At 46.1% G+C, this 22,858-nt stretch overlaps 1 protein-coding gene across 2 annotated transcripts in view; it reads left to right on the top strand.

Moving 5' to 3' along the window:
* Positions 1-4,412: 4,412 nt before the first annotated feature.
* The window catches only part of ESRP1 (epithelial splicing regulatory protein 1), a 56,655-nt gene continuing 38,209 nt past the window's right edge, over positions 4,413-22,858 (top strand). Inside the window, exons 1-6 of one of the 2 annotated variants that reach the window (XM_037892285.2) lie at positions 4,413-4,975; positions 5,425-5,553; positions 9,212-9,325; positions 13,734-13,848; positions 22,371-22,469; positions 22,557-22,611. In XM_037892285.2, the coding sequence (XP_037748213.1) occupies positions 4,844-4,975; positions 5,425-5,553; positions 9,212-9,325; positions 13,734-13,848; positions 22,371-22,469; positions 22,557-22,611 (644 nt within the window). In that variant the 5' untranslated portion in view covers positions 4,413-4,843. The remainder of the gene's footprint in view (positions 4,976-5,424; positions 5,554-9,211; positions 9,326-13,733; positions 13,849-22,370; positions 22,470-22,556; positions 22,612-22,858) is intronic. The other variant, XM_037892283.2, reaches the window with a different exon arrangement.

Below are 22,858 nucleotides of genomic sequence, written 5' to 3'. Positions count from 1 at the left end.
GAATTGGATCATGTTTTCCACATCTGGGATGAGCCTTCTAACCAGTGGGCTAAAAGTATTAAGAGAGGGAGACACCACCATCATCTCCTCCTCATCCAGCATTTCTTGCAAGAAATAACTTGGACACCTAAGCCTCCTGACTCCAGGAGAGAGGCTTCTGGCTGTGGATCACAAGCAGAGATATGTGCCTCCCTCTACAGCCCAGATTTATGTTCCTAACTCTTGAGGGGCAGGATTTAAGATACATCCCTGTGGTCTGCATCTCCCACTGGCGAGCTTAGGTGGCTTCCTGCCCAGCATGCCAGCTTTTGTTGGTCCTATTCTTAGGTGTCTGTCTTTCCCCATGCATTGTATAGGGAGCCTAGATGTGTCTAACACTGGGTTTGCAGATCCCATTGTTGTTTCAATTATTTTCTAGGCACCAAAAAGTTAGGCATTGCAATGCCTATATCCCTTTGTGGATGTCTATACTACAAGTGCTGCAGTGGCACAGCTGTGTAGACAATTGCTACAGTGATGAAAGGGGGTTATCCATCACTCAAGGAAATCCACCCTCTCTAGAGGCTTTAGCTAGGTTGAATTCTTCCATCCACCTAGCTTTGTTTTAATGGAGCCTACGTCAGCCTACCCACATCTCTCTTGGGTTTGAATTTTTCACACCACTGAGCAAGGTAGTTAGGTCAACCTATGGTTAAGGTGTAGACCAGGCCTAAGAGCCCTTGAAGTCAGTGAAAAGGCCCCCACTGACTTCAGAAGGCTTTGGATCAGGCTACCAAGGAAGGGGACCTTGAAGTCTAGTGCCTTATTAGTACAATGAGAATCAAACATGAGGACATGGCTCCTCAGACAAGCCATTCTCTGTCCATGCCCTATCCCCTTTTGATACTTGAGCACCTGAAAATAAGGGAGCAAATATGCAGAGAGCTTGAGACTTAGCCCATTGGAACTGTTGTGTGTAAATTTCCAACTTTATCTCTTGGTATCTCAGGTTACATATTTTTAAAATGGGTATAATAATACCTAAGTGATTATAGATACTTGTATGAAAGGCACTAGCTGCCTACAGCCATTAGTTCCATTTGGATATTTTTCACTTCCTGTCCTAAACTGTTGTGTAATATTGTTGTGTAACAACTGCATTTTGAAAAAAAACATGGCTGCATTTCAGTGCTGATTAAAATGTTCTGCAGATCTCTTTAAAAAACCTGTGTGTGTGTATATGGGGAAGGAAGACTTAATTAATGAATAATTGTAAAGACCTTTCAGATCCTTGGATGAACGTTGCCCAAAAAGGACAAATAAGTATCTGCTATGGCTAATTACGAAAAATTTGGAAGTGAGTTTTCTCATAAATGGCCTTTCACAGTAGTCGCATCTCTTCAGTGTGCCCAGCACACATGTCTGTGTGGGAAGGCAGCTGGGTCTCCCGTAGGGATTTGATTGACGGTCTGGAACCACTTTATGAAATGTAGGTCTTGTTTGTGGGGGCAGCAGTTAGAGTTGCCAGGTGTCCGACCAGTTGGAGCTGCAGGGGCACCACCTGTGGGCGCGAGGGCAGTGCGTGGACCCTCCCTGGCCACGCATGCGTCTAGGGGCTGCAGGGACCTGGTGTCCACGGAAACCACCACCGGGATCCCACACCTGAACCCCCTGTCCTGACCTGGAGTCCCCTTCTGCATCCAAACTCCCTCCTGGAGCCTACACACCCCCAAAACCCCTGCCTCAGCCACCACCTGCACCCCAAAGCCCTCATCCCAGCTCTACCCCAGAGCCCACACTCCCCACCCCCTGCCCAGCCTGGAGCCCCTTCATAGAATATCAGGGTTGGAAGGGACCTCAGGAGGTCATCTAGTCCAACCCCCTGCTCAAAGCAGGACCAATCCCCAACTAAATCATCCCAGCCAGGGCTTTGTCAAGCCTGACCTTAAAAACCTCTAAGGAAGGCGATTCCACCACCTCCCTAGGTAACACATTCCAGTGCTTCACCACCCTCCTAGTGAAAAAGTTTTTCCTAATATCCAACCTAAACCTCCCCCACTGCAACTTGAGACCATTACTCCTTGTTCTGTCATTTGGTACCACTGAGAAATGTCTAGATCCATCCTCTTTGGAACCCCCTTTCAGGTAGTTGAAAGCAGCTATCAAATCCCCCCTCATTCTTCTGCAGACTAAACAATCCCAATTCCCTCAGCCTCTCCTCATAAATCATGTGTTCCAGTCCCCTAATCATTTTTGTTGCCCTCTTCTGGACTCTTTCCAATTTTTCTACATCCTTCTTGTAGTGTGGGGCCCAACACTGGACACACTACTCCAGATGAGGCCTCACCAATGTCTAATAGAGGGGATTGATCACGTCCCTCGATCTGCTGGCAATGCCCCTACTTATACAGCCCAAAATGCGGTTAGCCTTCTTGGCAACAAGGGCACACTGTTGACTCATATCCTTCCTTCACCCCAAACCTCTCATCCTCAGCCCCACCCTAGAGTCCGCACACCCAGCCAGAGACCACACCCCCTCCCACACTCCAAACCCCTAAACCCCAGCCCAGAGCCTCCTCCTGCACCCCAAACCCCTCATCCCTGGTCCCATCCCAGAGCCTGCATCCCCAGACTGAGTCCTCACCCGCGCTACACAGCCCTGCCCTAACCTGGAGCCCCTTCCTTCACCCCAAACCCCTCATCCCTGGCCCCACCCCAGAGTCCACACCCCAACCCCTCCCACACACTCAACCCCTCTACCCCAGCCCCACCCCAGAGCCTGCACCCCCAGCTGGAGTCCTCACCCCCCCCCCACACACACACACACACCCAACCCCCTGTCCCAGCCCGGAGCCCTCTCCCTCACCCGAAGGGGCAGGAGGGGTGTTTGGTTTATGCAATTAGAAAGTTGGCAACCCTAGCACAGACACCAGACCCGCCACTGAAGTCACCGCACAGCGATGCAGGTCTCTGCCCGAACCACAGGCTGCAATGCTGCCAGGGTGGGGGCGCAGTGCTGATTTGATGGATGCCTTCTCAGCAGTATTGTTGCCTGCTTCTTACCCTTGAAGAAAACGTGGTTAAAGGGATTGGGAGGTGCTGAGAGAGTGAGTGAGGGGGGCCTGGGCTGGGCTCACTGCCTTGAATTTGCTGCTAGGATCCCTCCTCTCATCCTGAAAAGGGAATCAGTGGGAAACTGCCCATCACCCGCTTCCTAACGTGGGCAGGCAGGGCGCGCTGCTGCTTCTGCACAGAACAAGTTCCAGCAAGGCCCGATGAGAGCTCCCTTCCCACACCCACCAGCAGCTCCCCACCCATTCGCCTCCCTTCCGCTCCCAGCCCCACACGCATATCTCTCTGGGGCACCCGTCTGCTGCACATGATCGGCTTTCCTTGTACTCACCTCACCTGCCGGCTCTTCATCATCTCCTTCCTCTCCCCTAGGAGCCTGGCTCTCCATCCCCCGCCCCCACAATCCACCTTCCCTTCTCTGACCCATCATGCTCCCCAGTTCCAACTTTGAACTTCAAAGCTTCGGCAGAGCCGGTTTCCCTGTCGCGTGGATTTGCCGCGCGCTGGAGTTTCTTCTCCCTCCAGTGGGGTGGGCGGGCGAGCGCGATATCCTCTGACCCTCCCCCTGCAGGACAAATCAGGAGACCCTCCCGTCTCCTCTCGCAGAGCCCCAGGGGAGAGCGGCATTGGGACTCCGTGATCACCAAGCGGTGTCATCGCTGTTCACCCTTCTTTGGTTTTACACATCACCCGCAGGGAGGGGAAAGGGCCGTTGCAACGACCCTGCAGGGCGAGCGAGGGGCTGGAGGCAGCCAGGTCTCAGCTGAGCTCCCTCCTTTGGGCAGGTTTCAGAGTAGCAGCTGTGTTAGTCTGTATTCGCAAAAAGAAAAGGGGGACTTGTGGCACCTTAGGGACTAACAAATTTATTTGAGCATAAGCTTTCGTGAGCTACAGCTCACTTCGTCGGATGCATTCAGTGGAAAATAAAAGCTCACGAAAGCTTATGCTCAAATAAATTTGTTAGTCTCTAAGGTGCCACAAGTCCTCCTTTTCTCCTTTGGGCGCTAGAAGACGCACGTGTTGAGCTCATAGAGGCAACTGTGTCATTCGCTAGGAAGTGCCTTCCCCTCCTGCCCCATAATCTTCGGGTTGCGGCGGCCCCTTCTCCGAGCTATTGGCTCCCCTGTCTCCTACTGCCTCTCACCCTCGTATCCCCCAGTTTTTGCTACTCCTTCTGTCGCCTCCTCCTTCTCCTGGGCCCCCTCTGCTTTTCATCCTTTCTGCAGCTGCCCCCTCAACCCCGGTTTGGTATTCCCGCCTCTTTATCCCCCCCCCTTCTTGCTCCTGCCGTTTCACCCTTTTACTGTTGCTTCCTCCCACTCTGCTAATTGCTACCCCTGCCATCACCTCCAGCTGCTGCTGCTACTACCTACCCCTGGCCGTTGCCTCCTCCCCTCCGGCTGCCACGTCCTTGTTTGAAGGAGCCAATGGGCGGGTTCAGTCAGGTGTCTCTTACCTGCACCACGTGGGGAGGGAGGGTGAGCAGGTAGAGCCACATCCCAAAATAGAGACGCTCGCAGCCATTGCGTGCCTCCTAGGGGCGCAGCCCTCGTTTGTCTTTGAATAGGTTCCCAAGCAGTCAGCTACAAAAGGGGGACGCTGCACACGCCTCCCCTCCTGAGCAGGTCTCCGGGGAGTGGTGGTGGGTGGGGGAGAGCTAAGTGGCTGCAGGTGTGCGCTGGGGGGGCGGGTTTCTTCCTTTACACTCCAGGGGTGGTGTGTGTGTGTGGCAGGGTCTTCTCGGTAAAATTGGGGCAGGAATCTAGTTTCTTGCCCTCCCCCGGTGATCATCATGACTGCGTCTCTTGACTACCTGGTGATCTTGTTCGGGACGACTGCAGGTGCTCAGGGGGCTAAGCTGGGATCCGATGAGAAAGAGCTGGTCCAGCTTCTGTGGAAAGTGGTGGATCTGGCCCGCAAGAAGGTATTTCTCGGGAGGAGGCCCCCCAAAGAGGGGCGGGGAGGCTGCTGGCAGGGATTGCCCCTGCGCGTGCAGCTGGGGGCTCCCTGCGCGGGGATTTAACCAGCTGCCAAGTTAGGGCTGGTGTCTGCCAGCGACGAGAAGGCGCCGAGCGGGCTAGGAGAGCAGACGGAGTTAGGCAACAGCCCAGACCACCCCCCTGTGACAGGGGTTGTGTTCAATCAAACAGCGTTCACCAAGCCCTATGGCGCGCCGGCCCACACAGGCTTTTCCCCCGGGCCTCCAGCTCGCGGGGCAGCCGCCCTACACGCCAGGGGGCGCTGGGCGGGGTAGGTGGGATGCAAAGCCCGGCTTTCCACGAGTCCTGCAGGGGGTTTCTCCCTGGGCGCTGGCTGGGCTTCCTGGGCGCCAAGGCGGGAGCAGAGAGCGCTGACTTCTTTCTCCCTCCGGAGGCGGGGAGCCTGCATGAAGTGCTGGTCAGACCGGAGCACTTGGACCTGACAGAGGAATGCAAAGAAACAACGAAGCTGGAGGTGGAGAGCTTGGCGCGAGCCCCGCAGCTGGAACAAGCCCTGCAACAGGTGAACCCCACCTCTGCTTTCCATGGGGCTTCTCACTCCCCTCTCCAGGGAGTCGAGCCTCCCAGAGAGACACTTCCGACTGCAGGGGGTGTGCGAATAGCCCACCGGATCCCCGCTCCCCCGGACAGACAGACAAACTCCTTGGGGGGGGGGCGGGTGGGATAGGTTTACCAGATTGCAAAAGTAAAATATCAGGACACATGGGGGGCGGGGGCAGGCCCACAGCCTCCACCAGAGCCATGGGAGGGGGGGCACAGCGCCCAGCTCTAGCCCCTGTCCCAAGCTGTGGGGCAGGAGTGCACTGCCCTGGCTCCAGCCCCTGCCCCCCATGGGCTCCACCCCTGCTTCATGGGCTCCCGTTCCCCCCACCTCCATGGGCTCTGTCCCTCCTGTGCAGTGCTCCCTATGGGCCCCCTGTTTTCACAGTCTCCAGACCTCTTCATTTATGGACTCCAGTGGCCTCCCCACAGGGCTCCCCCTTCCTGGACTCCATTTCCCCCTTGCTGGGCCCCTGGGGATCCCTGCCCTGGTTCAGGGGCTCTCTGCTTTTCACAGGGTCCCCTCTTGGAGCTCTCTTCCCACCCACCCCCTTTATTCCTCTTCAATCTATTTCTTCCCTTGGACATAGGACATAGGCTGGTGTCGTTGTGAGGCCAGTGGAGCGGGCTGGGGCTCCCTCCAGGAGCTGTCCATCCTTCCCAGCATGTCAGGGAGAGTGTGTGTGTGAGGCAATCAGGTGTGGTGGTCGCTGTGTATACCTCCAGAGAGGTGGTGAATCCGGACCCATACAGAACAGCCTGCCTCCTGCATGGCATGCAGTGAGTGGTGGTTTTGTTTGGTTCCTCTCCGCCCCCTGCCGTGACCAGCCTCCAGAGTAGCTCCAGCTCTGGAAGCTCTCTGATGCCCACCATCTGCGTGGCCCCACCTGCCTCCCCAGAGCCAAACTGCCTGGGACCTGTGCAGAAGTGGGGCCAGTCTCCACCAGTGTGGGGGGCTTGGTTGGGCCCTTCCAGGCAACTGGGTCCTGAGGGAGCCTGTCCGGGGCGGAGAGAGGCCCTGGCCTAGCTGATCACGCTGCTCCCAAGGGTAGGGTTGCCATTTTTCTAATCCCACAAAACTGAACATTCTAGCCCTGCCTCTTCCCTGAGGCCCCACCCCCCACTTACTATATTCCCCCTCCCTCAGTGGCTCACTTACCCCCCACACACATACACACAAACTCACTTTCACTGGGCTGGGGCAAGGGGTCGTGGTGTGGGAGGAGGTGAGGGCTCTAACTGGGGTGTGGGCTCTGGGATGGGGCCATGAATAAGGGGTTCAAGGTGCAGGAGGGGGTTCTGGGCTAGGGCAGGGAGTTGGGGTGTGGGAGGGGGTGCAGGCTTTGGAGTGGGGCTGGGGATGAGCGGTTCAGGGTGCAGGAGGGGGCCCCAGGCTGGGATTGAGGGGTTCGGGAGGGGGATCGGGGCAGGGGCAGGGGTTGGGGAGGGGGTGAGGGCTCTGGCTGGGGGTGCAGGCTCTGGCTGGGGGTGCCGTGGATGAGAGGTTCAGGGTGTGGGAGGGGGCTGCCCGTTGAGGCAGGTGGTATGGGCTCTGGGCTGGGGGGGTGCAGGTTCTGGGATTAGGCTGGGGATGAGGGGTTTGGGGTGCAGGAGGCTTCTCTGGGTTTGGGGGGGCTCAGGGATGGGGCAGGGAGTTGGGACTCAGGGTTGGAGTGTGGGCTTACCTCGGGCGGCTCCTGGTCAGCGGCGCAGTGGGGCTAAGGCAGGGTCCCTGCCTGTTCTGGCTCCACACTGTGCCCTGGAATCGGCCAGCAGGTCCGGCTACTAGGCAAGGGGGCCAAGAGGCTCTGCACCCTGCTCTCACCCGCAGGCACAGCCCCCATTGGCTATGGTTCCTGGCCAATGGGAGTGCGGCACCAGTGCTCAGGACAGGGACAGTGTGGAGCCCTGTGGGGACCCCCACACCTAGGAGCCAGACCTGCTGGTCACTGGGGCACAGCACAGTACCAGGACAGATAGGGACTAGTCTGCCTTAGCCCTGCAGCACAAGACTGGACTTTTAACGGCCCGGTCAGCAGTGCTGACCGGAGCCGCCAGGTTCACTTTTCAACCAGGCATTCTGGTCGAAAACCAGACACCTGGCAACCTTACCCAAGGGACTGGAGTGATTCCCTGCCCTAGGACCAACCCTGGCCATGTTGCTGGCCCAGCCCAGCAAACAGACACCTCACCTCCGAGCAGGGCTGGTGAGTGGTGTGGCATGGACCCTTCCCCAACGGGAAGGGTCATGTTGGCAGTACAGAGTCAGGTGGACCAATATGCGTCTGGCCATGCGATGTATGCCACATTACCTCTGGCCAACCCCCAGCCGCTCGCCTCCTCGCCTGAGGGCTGGGTCAGGGGGAAGGGGTCCGGGCAGCGTTTACCTCAGGCGACTCCCGGAAAGCAGCCCACAAGTCCCTCTGGCTCCTAGGGTCAGGGGCGGCCAGTGTGCTCTGCCCCCCCTCCCCCAGACTCCATCCCTGCAGCTCCCCTTGGCCACAGTTCCTGGCCAATGGGAGTTGCGGAGCTGGTGCTTATGGTGGGCGCAGCATGCGGAGAGACACCCCACCCCGGCCACCCCTCCACCTAGGGGCCTAAGGGTCCCGCCGGTCGCTTCCCGGAGCCAGGTAGGAGCCTGCCAGCTAGGTTGATCAGTCCAGCCCTAAGCCAAATATCGGGACAAGTGGCGTCCTGATTTTATTGGGACGTCTAGTCACCCTAGGGTGGGATACTTGAACCTCTCTTTCTGTGGGGATAGGGAGGGCTTCTCTCTCTATGGGTCTATTGCAGATGGTCTAGATGGGAGGACAAACGTGCAAAGAGGAGATGGGCTGGGGCGCAGGGTGGCCCTAGCAAGGCCAGCGGCGGCTGAGCACACTGAGAGAGACCAGCACCTCTGGGGGCCTCCTGGGATTCCCTAAACCTGCTGTATTCTCCTCCCCTTTCAGATTATGGTAGCAGAAGGTTAAGTTCAGAATGACCCAGCCATTGCTCTCTCAGGGCCCTTTCATTGAAGGTGTTTGGGTTTTAGTTCTCTCCTTGAATTTCTTTATTAAACTTACTGAAACTTCATTTCTTCTCTGCATGTGAGCCAGGGTAGAGACAGGCTCCAGCATGACAAAGCACAGGGGTGCTCTCTTCCTCTTTCCTAATAACCAGGAGGTCCCGTAACTCATTGCTGCAATGTTGCTCGCCGTACAGTGAAGAGCTGCAGCTCATTAACTTCCCCCAACTCTCGGCAACTGCCAGGAACTTCACTCTAAAGAGTTTAGTGGAAATTTTCAAACTAGGATGCTTAAAGCTAGGCTTGTGATGCCCTGTTGAGGCACCTAAATGCTCTGGGATGACTCTCAAGAGTGTTGGGCATGCGTAAACCCCGTTAACTCTAATAGGATTTATGATGGCTCAGCAGCTTTGACTGTTAGCCCAAAGTATTTAGGTGCCTAAATAAAGCATGGGAATGTGCCCTGGGTCTTATTAAGAGCCTTATATAGAACTGAATATTTCCCTTTTCATGTTCAACAAGTTGTAATGATCTGAAAATTACACTGAACCTTTCATAACAAAGTGTAGCAGTTCATAAATGTGTACTATGTCTATTTTTTTTCAACTTTCAGTTTAACCAGTCTGTGAGCAATGAACTGAATATTGGTGTAGGTACTTCCTTCTGTCTCTGCACTGATGGACAGCTGCACGTCAGACAGCTTCTGCATCCTGAAGCTTCCAAAAAGGTAAGGTGGCTGCACGCATCAGACATTCCTTAAGACTGATCTACTGTGGTGGTGGTTGGGTTTTAATGTAGAATTGATCAGCTTCTTTTTGCTTTATGATGTCCGATAAGAGTCTATTTCAGCATATTCATAACAGAGAAATCTCTCATCCATCAATAAGCTTTTTAGACTCTTGGGGATTGTCTACACAGGAGAACTTTCCAGTTAAAATGATATAGTTAAACTGCTGTGGTTATACCAGTACAACTCTTCATTATTATGTCAGTTTAATAAGACCTTTTTCTGGTTTAGTTTATGCAGTTTTGGAAGTGGCTTAAGCTAAAACAGAAAAAGGACCCTTGTACTGGAATAAGTATGTCCACATCGGTAGTTATATCGGTTTAACTACAGCAGTTTAAATTCACACTCTACCCTATAGTGGTATTTTTCATGTACACAAACCCGTAGGTTGCTATAATGGGTTAATACAGGAACTGATTTGTAGGACTTGTGAAAAATTTACGATTTTAACATTATTGTTGTACATGCTGTTTTGAAACTTTGAAAGTTGACAGATCTAAATATGAGCGTTCAGTCTTTACCGAATATTCAGCTTGCACTCGGATAGTAGTACTTGCCTGTATTTGTAAAGAACCAAACACTGGTCTGATAACATGTCTTTATAGAAAATTTGAGGCAGATGATGAATAATTTGATGTATTTCCAAAATTACCAGTCACTAATAGACTTGCAAGTCCCTATCTGACTTCTCTATTGCCAGTAGAATTGCAGTGGTGTAGATGAACCTCAGTTATAACATGGTTGTCCCTGCACAGTTCTGTGTTTCAGTACCATTAGGAGCTAACAATGTTTTAAGAATCATGCTACAGATTTATTCCACTTTTGTTTTCACTGATGGTTTTTGAACCATGCATTTCATTCTCTTCTGTATCTTGTTTCTTTAAATGGTTGAAAGCATGATGCTAGTAAAACAGTAAATCTTACTGCTAATATCAGACTGCGATATCAGATTATCTGTTAATGTAATACTTACTGCTACTATTTTGATTTATCACTCCAAAAAAGTCAGTTTAACAAACAGAGAAAGCTCCTGTATTATGAATCACCTCATACTATCTGATGTGTTCTAAACATGAAAAAATAAACCATATTTTAATAACTCTACTTTTCTCTCCATATGATAGTTATTTCTTTAACTGCTGTACAATTTACCTATTTTATGCAGTTCATCCTCCATGCAATTAGATTAAGTACACAGTAAAAAAAAAAAAAAAAAAAAAAAAACCAGAATCTTTGAAAGTTGATTTTTTGTCATCTTAGTTTGTAAGATTTGGAAGGGGGGCGGGGGCGGCACGAGGGATTGCCTCTTTTCTATGTATTTGTGCAGTGTCTAGAACAATAGACATTCAGTGTTGGCTAGGGTCTTCAGTTGCTATTTCAATACAAATAGCTGGTAATTTGAAATCTGCTCTACGCTGATTATAGATTAAACCAAACAGACAAGCCAGTGACATTCTGTAGTTTTCTTGTGGATAACAAAATGTTGAGATTAAACCCTAAGTGTAAACTAAAACAAAGACTTGAAAAATCATTAGCTGTTTTTGAGGGCCTCAGTTTTGGGTGTCCAATATGAGCTACTTCCAGGCCCTGACTTTGAGTGGTTGTTATGACATAGGCAGGTAAGGTTTACACTAAATGATTAAGAACAGAGGTTGGGGGGGACGGGGGACTGAAGTGTCATGAAACCACAACTGGGAAATACCAAAGTTTGACTATCTGCATAAGAATTTGTGGGGGTAGGGTTACACTTATGAAATAAAAGTTCAGTTTTTACATTTTAAAGTAAGAGAGCCAGAGTAGCAGAAAAGAACCTGCAGTTCGGAACTTCTGTAATAGAGAAAAATGCAGCTACTCTGGCTGTAGAGCTGGGGCTAGGTTTAAGCACACTAAGCAATTGCTTAGGGCCCCGAGCAGCTCAAGGGGGGCCCACTATTCACTTTTTATTATGCATTTGGGGGGGTGGGGAGTGGAGGGACAGAATATTCCTGCTTAGAGCCCCAGTGGGCTAGTACCCACTTTGTCTGGCTGTAGCAGTCAAGTACACATAGAGCAGTGGTTCCCAAACTTGTTCCGCCGCACGTGCAGGGAAAGCTCCTGGCGGGCCGTGCCGGTTCGTTTACCTGCCGCTTCCGCAGGTTCGGCCGATCACGGCTCCCAGTGGCCGTGGTTTGCTGCCACTGGGAGCCGCGATCGGCCGAATCTGCGGACGCGGCAGGTAAACGAACCGGTCCGGCCCGCCAGGGGCTTTCACCGCACAAGCGGCAGAACAAGTTTGGGAACCACTGCCATAGATAATAAAAATCATTGATGTGTGGGGCTCTTCCTGCCCTCCCCTGCTGGTGGGGTTGGTACAAGAAAATAACATTCTAATATCTGTGCTGATCTTGCACTTAAATGCAAAATTTCTGAAAATAGATGCAATTTGCATCACTAACATAATACCTATCAATATTCCAAAGCCAAACCCCAACTTCTTAGTGTCTAAAATCCTTCCAACAGCACCTCCCCCCCTGCACACACACGTACATACACCCTCTCGTCCCAATACACAATACCCCAAGACACAAATTGGCCACTAAATTGTGGATGCAAGGATCTTGTTTTGCTGACTTTTGGAAAAGAAGCATTATCTCATGAACAGCTGAACTAGACATGGAAGCTTATGGCTGTAGGAAATACTGACTTTTCAGCCGGATACAAATAAGGACTTTTACGTGTGGACACCATTCCATACTAATTAACTCAAGACATTTCCTGTTCCAAAACTTAATAGCTTTCAATGAACTTTAAAAATATATATATATATATTTCTTACAAGGAAGTTCCTAAATATCCATCGTCCTCCACAACTCAAACTCTTCACTTCTGTACTTCTGCCAAACACCATATCCATGCAATCACAATCCTCTAGATACATTTGATTTCAGTTAAACTGTAGCAGAATTAATTTTGTCAGATTTGCAAACAATACCTTGGAACTTTGAATGAATCAAACATCATAGATACATCTTTAGAAAAGCTACTCCTTTATTATCGGATAGTTGTATTGTTTTTTTAAAAAAACATCACTGCCATTGCACCCCATTCTCTTATTCAGTCTCTCATGTGTTATAGTTTAAATATGTAATTGGTGATGCTGTCCACACAATAGCCTCTATCATGTACCTGTGACAACGTACTTGTGTTCTGCCTGTTACTAATCAGTCTCCTCTAGGATGACTTCAAACTTTCCAAACCTCTAAGAAAGCTGCCTTTTTTTAATCAACCCAATGTATTTTTAAAAAAAAAAAAAAAAAAAGCTTCCTCTTTCCCCCAAATGTGGAATTTCTCCATACACAAAAAAAATAAAATAAAATTTGCCTGAAGTAAAAGGAGTAGCAATAATCAGTAATGCACCAGTGACAGGTTTCAGGAATCTGACTTCCCCTTCCCAGGCCACCCCCGTTGCTAACCTTAATAGAATCTCACAATTAGGAAAAAGGGTTAGACGTATATGCTGTATATTCCACTCTATTCCTGGAAGATTATGAGATGTTAAACTTTAAAACATGACACTGCTATGTATTAAATACGTTGTAGGTTATTTTTAGAGGTTATCCTGCATTCATTTTCTTTCCCTTTGTGCAGTTGGGTGCCTGCCTTTATACCTTGTACGACAGGATGAAGAATTAAACAAAACTATTTAAGAGTTTGAGTATGTGGCATACATAGTGTTAGGGTATAATGGCTTTTATTGGCACTTACGTGAGATTAGCTGTATACACTCTTGGCTTTGCTACTCATTAGTAATGCATCCATCACAAGCACATGCTGACAAAACCTTTACACCACATCACACTACACGTTGTCTGTATTACAAAATAGCCAAAACAACTATTTGAAGTGTGATTATACTTTGCAAATAAAATCTGTGACTTCCCTTCATTGAATATGCTGTCTATAAAATTAAAATGTCTTCTGCAAGTTTGTTTGGACTCTGTAAATCGAGCCGTGACCCCTCTGGTTCAATAGGTATGGTGTTGTAATAGTATCCATTTGCTCTCCCACAGTTGTATTGAATCCATAGTATTAGTAGTAATAATAAAAAGCAGCAATAACCTTCCCTTTTGGCAGTAAAGGAAGCAAATATTCTTTACTATACCAAGGGAACAGACTTACTGAGTAAGAAAGATTCATAACAATATTTAAGTCACTGAAAGGAGAGCCTTGTAAAAATATGTGGTATGATATACTCAGGTGAGTGTGGCTATTTTTTACTTGAAAACTGTTTGGTTGCAAAGTATGAAAACTCAAGAGAACATAGACTGGATTCACCTTAGTTTACAGTCACTACTATGTCCTCTTACAGAATATCTTACTGCCTGAATGCTTCTACTCCTTTTTTGACTTGCGGAAAGAGTTCAAGAAATGTTTCCCTGACTCCTCTGATGTTGACAAACTGGACGCTGCTGCCATGACAGAATGTATCCTTTTTTTAAAATCATAACTTGAATTATAATAGCAGCCTAGTACTTCTAGAAACACAGCCCAGGAGCATAGGAGTGTTCATAATGCTTGTTTAGAAATGATATAATTTAGTAAATATTATTGAGTCATTAATGGGTTTCCTACTAATGCTTCTGTCTCTGGTAGCTATGCAAAAATTTTTGGGACCTTGCAAAAGCTTTGAACAGTCTATAGAAGATTTTGAAACTGAAGTTTGTCCTTTCTCTCTTCTTTACCTCTGAATTTTGCCATATTAACAATCACTGCCTTAGTGTCTTATTTAATGTCAAGTTTTGATAAACCTTGACTCCTAGTTGCTAAAACACTTGAAGGGAAACACTGAGATAAAATTTGCATGTTGATAGCGTTCATTTAAAATGCTTCCAATTTTCATAGCATTTTTTCAGCCTTGTTTGGCAGATATTAGATCATGGATGTTGTGGGAGCTCAGTTTTAATTTCTGGAACATTTATTTCTGAAGCTATTATGGTATTCAACCTTTGAATAGTACATGGGGTTGCTTTCAATACCTGAGGTATCCAAACACATGATGCTTCATGTAAACGCTGCACTGTATACCTTCTAACATGCAACTAGACTAGGAATCCTGTCTCTTCACTGTATTCTCTCCTTCTCTAGTATGGAGAGAGCATCCAATGGCTAAAAAAGCTTTCAGAAACTGTTCTCAAGTAGTCAGTAACCCAGTTAAATATGGCTCTTAAAAAAAAAAAAATCTTTGCTGCATTATTCTCAGTCTGCACTGGAGACAATCCATAGCAACTAAAACTCGCCTCCAGAAATGTCTGCTGGCTAGACTTTTCCTCCCGCCTCCCTGATGGCTAGTGTCTTGTCTCTTAGGTCTGCACACATCCTTGTTTTGTAACTCAGAAGTAGAAAACCCTTGACTCCTCAAATGACACCACCAAAGGGAGCCTGCAAAGGCTGGCTGGCCAGGAGGGATATGAATTTAAAATACTCTTCTCAGTTTTCAAAGCTAAAATAAATATTGGTGAGAAACAGTTGGACTGGGTTACACTCCATATGTAAACACCTGTTGTACATGTACAGTGATTACCATTAAAGCTGGCATCTGCCACACAGTGACATCTGAGATAGTACAGCCTAAATAAAAATAGTAAATAACTGCAGTTTTTTGCATGTGACTATGTAGCAACAGTGCATAAAATAGTTGTTTGTGTCAATGTTTTAACTGTGGAATCCAAAGCTTGAAAGTAGCTTCAGATGTCAGAGCAGTGTAACTCCCTTTTCCACTCAGGGAGATGTGCCTTTTTTATCTCACTACCCTAAAATACGTGTGTGTAGATTTGTTAATATAAGGTATCTCTGCCATTTATTAGGCTCTTCTACACAGTCCAGGAGGGGGTAATGGTGTCTTTTTACTACTGTTGTCTGCAAACATGCAAGGAACTTCTTAGAAAACATAAGAAAAGTCCCTGTTTCAAAGAGCTTACAGTCTAAAGTTCATCTATCGCAGAATCCCGGAACAATAAACTACTTGTGTTTTGTACAAAGAAATTGAAAGAGACTGCACTGGTGAGAGATGTTTTATCCATTCAATGGGAAACGAGGTCTGATATACCTTTTTCCTCTTATCTCTGGGCAGCAGAGATTCTGACCAACCACAGGAGGGTCAAATGTTCAGTGACTCAAATAGTATAGTACTGACCAATACACAAGGGCATTCTTGGTATTGGGAGGGCAATGATGAATCTTATATTGAGAATTTGAACAGATAATTTCCATGGCCATTGGACTCTAAATGTCACTTAGACCCACTCTGAGCAGGGTTGGATGGCATGGTGCTTACAACTCCAGTGACTGCCTGAAGCTTAGCTTAGGACTATATGTACCCTACATGCTGTTATGTGCAGATATGTTGCATGCCCCTTAGCATGGGTATAAATAGCAGTGTAGATGGTAAGGCACTTAAGCAAATAGAGTAAAGAAACATCAGAACCTTAGGGTATATACTCTACATGCCCAAGCAGTGCATCCCCTATCTACACTGCTATTTTTAGCACTGTTGTGTCCCACTGTTGGAGCCTTTCCCTACCACAGTGAAAGGCTCTGGCAGGGGTGAGGCAGTGGGGAAAGGTTCCAGCAAATGGAAGCTGCTGGAGCCTTTCCCTACTGTCCCCCACCAGAGCCTTTCTCTGGTGCTGCACGTAGCTACGCCACAGTGCAGGTGCAGCCTGCTTTTCACTGCCGCATCTAGTTACACATACCCTACGTGCCACTGCCAGTGTAGACAAGGTCTATATTGTAGCTCCCATTGCTTCTACCACCAATGGAGCTTCAACAAAATACCCTAGTGTAGACCCGAGTTCTGAACTGGTTAATTGCACTAGTTAACTGCACACCTCTCTGAAAACATATAATTTTAGTGATTGGTTTTATTTGTGGCTTTTTGTTGTCTTTCTGGTTCCAGATTATTTGACTGATTTGTAGGTCTGTTTACCTTGGTGACTTCTCATTGTAAACCTGTTTGGTTTATGTGAAATGGTTAAAATACTCACTGTCTCTTCTAAGTGTGCTTCGTTTGATTGGATAATGGATTTTGTTCTCATGGTGGGTTTTGGTTTGGTTCATGTGGCTTCTTAATGACTGTTACAGAGTGGCTTGTTTCATAGACTGCCAATTTTTGTCAGACTGGGATAGTATTTCTGTATTCTTAAAGTAGTGGTAGAAACTGGTAAAAATGTCGAGCAGATGATCGTTTCCTGATGTTGGGGGAAGCACTGTGTAAGTGGCTTGCTTACTTATGACACCAATATCATTAATTGGTGGTCTGTAACGATGTGCAAAATATTTGCAATAAACTATTAAGCTACTTCTCTGTTCGCATTACCAACTTAAACAGTCCCATTTCACTGGAAAAAAATTACTACGTTAGGCACTTTCTTTCAAATATGAGTGAATTTTGTAGTGACGGTAGGCAGACTCTGAATGAAAGGTAACTCAAACTTGAAATAGGCATTTAAGGGAAAAGTCAGACCTGCAGAGTATGAAGTCACTTGAAAAGAAACTTAAAAAATATTGCATACTCTTGCAGAATTTCAACAGTCCCTCTGCTCTTAAAGCAACTAAGTATCTTCCAAGTCGAGAGGGCACAAGGTCTAAATCTAACGTGAAACTTCATGTAAGTCAAATTCTCTGTTGCCTTGTATGCTGACTGCAGAATAGGGAGGCAATATGGCTAATGGATAAACAACTTGCTTGGACTTCAGGAGACCTGGCTTGTATTCCTGGTTCTGCCACTGGCCTGATGGGTGACACTAAGTAAGTCATTTTGCCTTTCTGCACCTCAATTTTCCCATCTGTAAAATGGGGATAATTCTTCTTTGAGAGGAGACTTGACATCTGTGGAAGAAAAAAAAAGTAAGAGTGAAGTAGTATTACTATATAAAATGCTACCAAATCAGAAAGTTAATGTTATGCATTCATTCTCACTAGTGTAAGTGACTGTACAAAGTGCAGGATCATGGACAATCTAGCCGTGTGTGTGTGTGAGACCTGTATTGCACATCTGAGCGTGTGTATTTGTTGTCTCTTTTCAGCTAACCATAAGTACCCCCAGCACAGAATGTTAAATAACAGTATATTATGCTTGATCATGTATTTTGTACGGGGGGGGCAACCTCTTGTAAAAAAAAGAGTACAGCGTTATTAAACTGAATTAATAATTGGGTACCTTATTTTGCTTTTAGAGAGAATTTATAACCTATTTCATCAGCTAAAACTACCTCAATCTATGGTAAGAAAGGGATTCTAGTTTCACGAATTAGTCCATCCTGTGAAAGCACTCTACTTTCTCCCGCCACTCCTCCAGTGGAAATCATAAGTAGTGTGTTTGGTTTTGTTTTTAGCATCCCAGCAGCCTTTAAGAAGGGAAATAGTGGTCTAAAAGGTGCCACCTCTAATTTAGGGAATTGAGGAAGAACTTATGCTACCTAACTAAGAATCTTCTTTCTGATAAGAGGTCTCTTCTGCTATCTTTGTTATGGAATCAAGCAATTTTTTTTACTGTTTAAGTTTGTGGCAAACCTTGTTTTCTTGGCATGACCTAAGAGTGAAAGTAATGTGAAAGTAACAAGAAAATAATCACCACAGAAAAGCTACTGGAGAAACAAGTACATTCCTGCTAAGAAAAGAGTTGTGGTTATTCAGGAAATTATGTTCAACTCGTGTGCAAATATACAGAAGGCCAGGGAGTGTTCATTTTGCACCTCTGTACCTCCCTAATTCACAACACTTCTTGATTTGCAGAGCTTGCTGAGCCAGTTTTCACTGTTGTGAATGCCCTTAGAGTGGAATGAATAAAGCTCGCATGACTATTACTAGATCAGTCTCCAGAAGACTCATCCTCCTTTCCCTCAAGATCAGGCATGCAGAAGCCATTAAATGGAAAGTAAGCAGAGGATATAATTGGAGCAAGAATAGCTGTCTTCTTTCTGGGCTTAGTCAGAGGAGGACTGTCTTAATGAGGAATATATATTGAAGGGTAAACAGTCTAATACCCTGAAGAAAGTACTCCTGATCTTCTGTTGTTGCTCTGTTTGTGTGTGTGTGTATATATACTACTCCCCCTCCCCCCCATCATGAATTGGAACATGCTGAACAGAATCTGGATAGCAAAATGGCAAAAATAGTGTCTATCAGGAAGGATGTAAAAAGCATTACACTGAGCACAACTATAACTCAACACTCAAAGGTTTTCATCTTAACTTAATCCCCTCACCTATGTAAATTATCTATTATTCATATTTATTTTTGTGGTGCCTAGGGATCACCCAAGATTAGGATCCCATAGTGCTAGTCAGTCTTTTTCATTTGGCTTAAAATGTTAATGTCCAAGTCTAGATTGGTGATCCAATTAATTGGTTCAGGTGACATGGAATGGATAGCGGAGACCGTGCCAACTGAAAGAATTTTGGGGTCCTGTGCACTATGGGAATGGAGCCGGGGGCCACCTGCGTGGAGTTGTGACCTGGCATGTGGAGTCAGTGCCACTCAGGTTTGGCCTGGCTGCCCTTCTGTCAGGGAGGGAGCAGCTGGGCCAAATTTGAGGGAGTGGTAGTGTGACCTAGTGTGCAGAGTTGCAGCTCCACTCATTTCTGCTATCCTCCCTACCACCACCACCACCCCTTATGATTGGTGGGGCCCCTGGGCTAGTGCCCAGAGAGTACATTGCATAATCTGGGCCGGGGCAGATGTACCTCTGGAAGACCATTGTGTGTGTGACATTGGTAAGGCATTCCATAGTTGGATGTCTGTTTCTACTGTCACAAATAGTGTCTCAGTCACTGTTTGTGGAGAAGGTCAGTACATCTGCCATGTGATATGCGGGAGAGGTTCAAAGTGGACCATGTTTCTGTGGAAGTGAAAAGGGAGGTGTTGGGGGTGGGGGTTGTTTGTTTTTTGAAACACGGGCATCCTTCCGCCTTGCTTGCCATTAGTTTTTGGGGAAACCCTAAATCTTCAAACTCTTGCACTGCAAGCCAAAGAAGTTTTCTGGAAGTTAAGTTAGAATCTTGGTATGTTGTTTAGGTCTTTATGCATTGAAAGATCCTTGTTCCCTCAAATGTAATGGCTTTTTTTTTTTTTTTTTTTTTTTTGAAGAACTCTCATGTTGAGACAAATTTGGGGTGGGTGGATATGTGCCAAGATTGAAAGCCATGGGGGATAAGCTAAGGGAGAAAGGGAATGGGAGGAGGGAGGCCATATGCGGCAAGTGTGGAGTGAGACTGGTGGGGGGGTGGTAGGGAAAGAAACTATCTGTACAAATGGGCCTAAGGTAGAATGCTTGAAGTGACTCTCCCTCAAAGCTACAGAAGGAGTTGGTGTTGGAGCTGGGAAGTAAAATTCAGGAGTTCCAGGCTCCCAGTCTTGTACTTACACAATACAACATCTAAGAATATAAATGTACCTATGGTTGGGTTGTAAATAGATCCTATATCTACACAGGTATTGTTTGTGGGATTTAATTATTTTGGACTTTTTTGTATCCACAGTGAGAAGTCTTAAAACTTTCTTTAAACTTCCTCTTCCTAGTCTATTTCCATAGAAGAGAACATTTCTGTATAACAGTCTGAGAGAAACTAGCCAAATTCACAACATGAAATTATACTCTTGACCTATTCATTTTTTTTTAATTACTGTTTACAAAGTCTTCCCCTGAAAACATTAAAAACTTTTTCTAAAGTAAAAGAAACAATGCTTGGAAATCACTGCTACATGCAAATAGTCATACACGCTTTTCTGGCTACATCTGAATCTGTTTTTATTCAGAGCAGGGTGGGGTTTTTTTTGTTGGTGGTTCTTTTTTTTTTCTTTTTTTTTTTAGTTTCCAAAAGCCTTTTTAATATGTGCACAGTGATCCATTTCTTTCTTACCCAGGCTTGTAAAAAAACTGCTCTCAGGTAAGAAGGAGCAAAAATGAGAGAGATCCCAATTACTCTCTAATGTTGACCACATTTTTCTCTCAACTCCTGCTAATACAAATAAAATGCATAATTTAGCTAAACTGATTCCTTGTGTCTCAACACTTGGTGACAAAGGCTGTGTTGGCTCTTGGAATATTTCCTAAAACAATGTTTGCTTCAATTAAAAAAGCGACTTTGAATTTTTTGTGTTTTTTTTTTTTTTGCCCCCCCCCATCCATCCCCCCTCCCCCCCCCCACACACACACACTGGGGGAGAGTAAAAATGTAAGAGTGTCTGTGGGGGGGGGGGGGGTGGAATTGCTTTGTTCACACTCTAAGTGGAAAGAATTAGTGATTTTTTTTTATTTTTTTTTTTATTTTTATTATTTCCCCCCTCTCTGTTTGGGGAGGGATGGTAGTCTAGATGGGAAACAATCCTGAAGTTAGGCCTCGTACTACAAGGTAATGGTACATGGCACAAAATGAGGTGACATGAGGAATTCTAGAATAAAGAAATAAATATTGGAGATAACTCTTAAACTGATTTTTTTTAAAAAAAGAAAAAGCCTTTCCCCAAATAATATAATACTTAATAAATAAACTTCTAAATTGGACACTTGGGTAGAAAAAAGTCTAGAAAAATATGTTGAATACAGCTAGCTGGAAAAAGTGAGTATATTTAATGAGAATATTAATTAAAAATTTAATGAAAAATACTCTTCATGAGTGTGGATTTTTTATTTTTCTATTTTAACAAATTTCAGTTTCTTTCAAGTTGTAGTGGTCAGGGCCTCACTTAATCAAAGCCATAACTTCAGCTGGTGTGGAGATATTGAAATGTCTTGTATATTGTTGTATCAGTTTGTAAATCAGACTATGGTCAAGCAACAAAAAACACCCTTAATAGAGTTAAGCCCTGCGTTGCTGTGCCAGTTCCACAGCACTTCCTAAGGGATTGTCTTCACTGCAGAGTTCACTCAAGTTGTAACCTGAGTGTTGTCCCTTACTCAGGTCCCATCTTCACACACAAACCCTTAATGCAAGAGTGGTGATACGTCAGCCACCCCAAGTTAACAGTACCAGGGGGTGTAAGCTATAGCCTGAGTGAGCACAACTCAATCGCTAACGCAATAGCTCTGCAGCTGAAGTGTTGTTTTGCAGGAGACTTTCTGTCTGCGTAGGATCACCGCATTCCCAAACAAAGGTATTGATGCTGACAGAAGCTTTTTTCCATTAATATAGCTGCACCTACGCCTGAGATTATGTCAGCATAGCTATGTCAGTTAGGGGTGTGTTTTACTTTTGTTTTTGTTTCACGTTCCTGACATATGTAAGTGTAGACCTAGCTGCCTCTTATCTGAGATGAGAGGCATTCACTTGAGTTAATTCTTCCGTGAAGACATACCTAATCCAATTCTGGTACCTCTCTTGAATGTCTGTGCCTTCCTTTAGATCAGTGGCTCTCAACTGTCCAGACTACTCTACTGAGTTGTATCCAAGCAGGAAGTGATATGCTAGATCCAAGGAGAGGAGCAAATTGTGAGAGATCCATGTAATCTATATTAGGAAGTACTTGGCAACCTCTTTTTTTAGTTTTTATGAGCATCTAGTCATTGTTTTAATTTGCCTTTTCCCTTCCCGCAGAAAGAGAGGTTTTAATCCATGTGGAGCATTTACCATGGGGATTACAATCGCTATGGTGAGATTTAAGAGAGGACTCCAATCTATTCTGAATGCAAGAAGGTCTTCCACTTTCATTAAATTCTACCAAATAACTTACACTTGTTATGGGAGCTCTTTTAGCATCTCTGCTGTGCTGTCATCAAATGCTTCCTAAAGTGATCTGGTGTTCTGGGAGGTGACAGTGGTTGGGGGAGGGTGTTGAACTGTCAAGTTAACTAAATCATGAACAAGAACATAGATGTACTATTTTAAGTGTAAATTGGCTGTGTCAAGGATACCATGAAGGCTTGTTGGCCCATGTGCAGGGTGGGGAATTCTCTGTTCAGTTATAATTTCATTTACTCCATGACTGTTGACTTAACTTCAATTTACAGATTTAAATCTTGAAAAGAATAGTCCAGCATGGCATTTTGGAGCATCTCAAGTGGAAGATATGGGGAATATTATTTTAACACTAATTTCTGAAGTATACAGTAAGCAATAGTTGTAAACTTGGGTTTGGCTTTTTATTTTATTTCTCCAAAATGTTGGAGAGAAATAATTTCTGCCGTGTTTTGTAGATCACAGATTTGCAGATCCAGAAAGAGTGAACTATAAATTTGAAAGTGGTACCTGGTAAGTGAAGTGTGTGTTTATTTTTAAGTGCTGCAGCTAAAACGTAAGTCCAAAACCTGACCTACACTTAAAATTTCTGTACTTAGCTACACTTGCAAGTGGTCTTTGTATTTTTTTAATGTCTTCTATTTTGCTGGGAAGTTGCTTTGAAAAAAAATTTAATAGGTTGCTTAACTGATAGGAGGGGGTTGTAAAACAGAAGCATATGCGAGTATCTATCCTAGGCTGGACTTGAGCGGTATTGGTT

Source organism: Chelonia mydas, chromosome 2 (genome assembly GCF_015237465.2).
Source record: "Chelonia mydas isolate rCheMyd1 chromosome 2, rCheMyd1.pri.v2, whole genome shotgun sequence".
NCBI classification, from domain to species: Eukaryota; Metazoa; Chordata; order Testudines; family Cheloniidae; genus Chelonia; species Chelonia mydas.
Note: the sequence above shows the minus strand (reverse complement) of the source record. Positions and strands in the feature narration are given on the sequence as shown.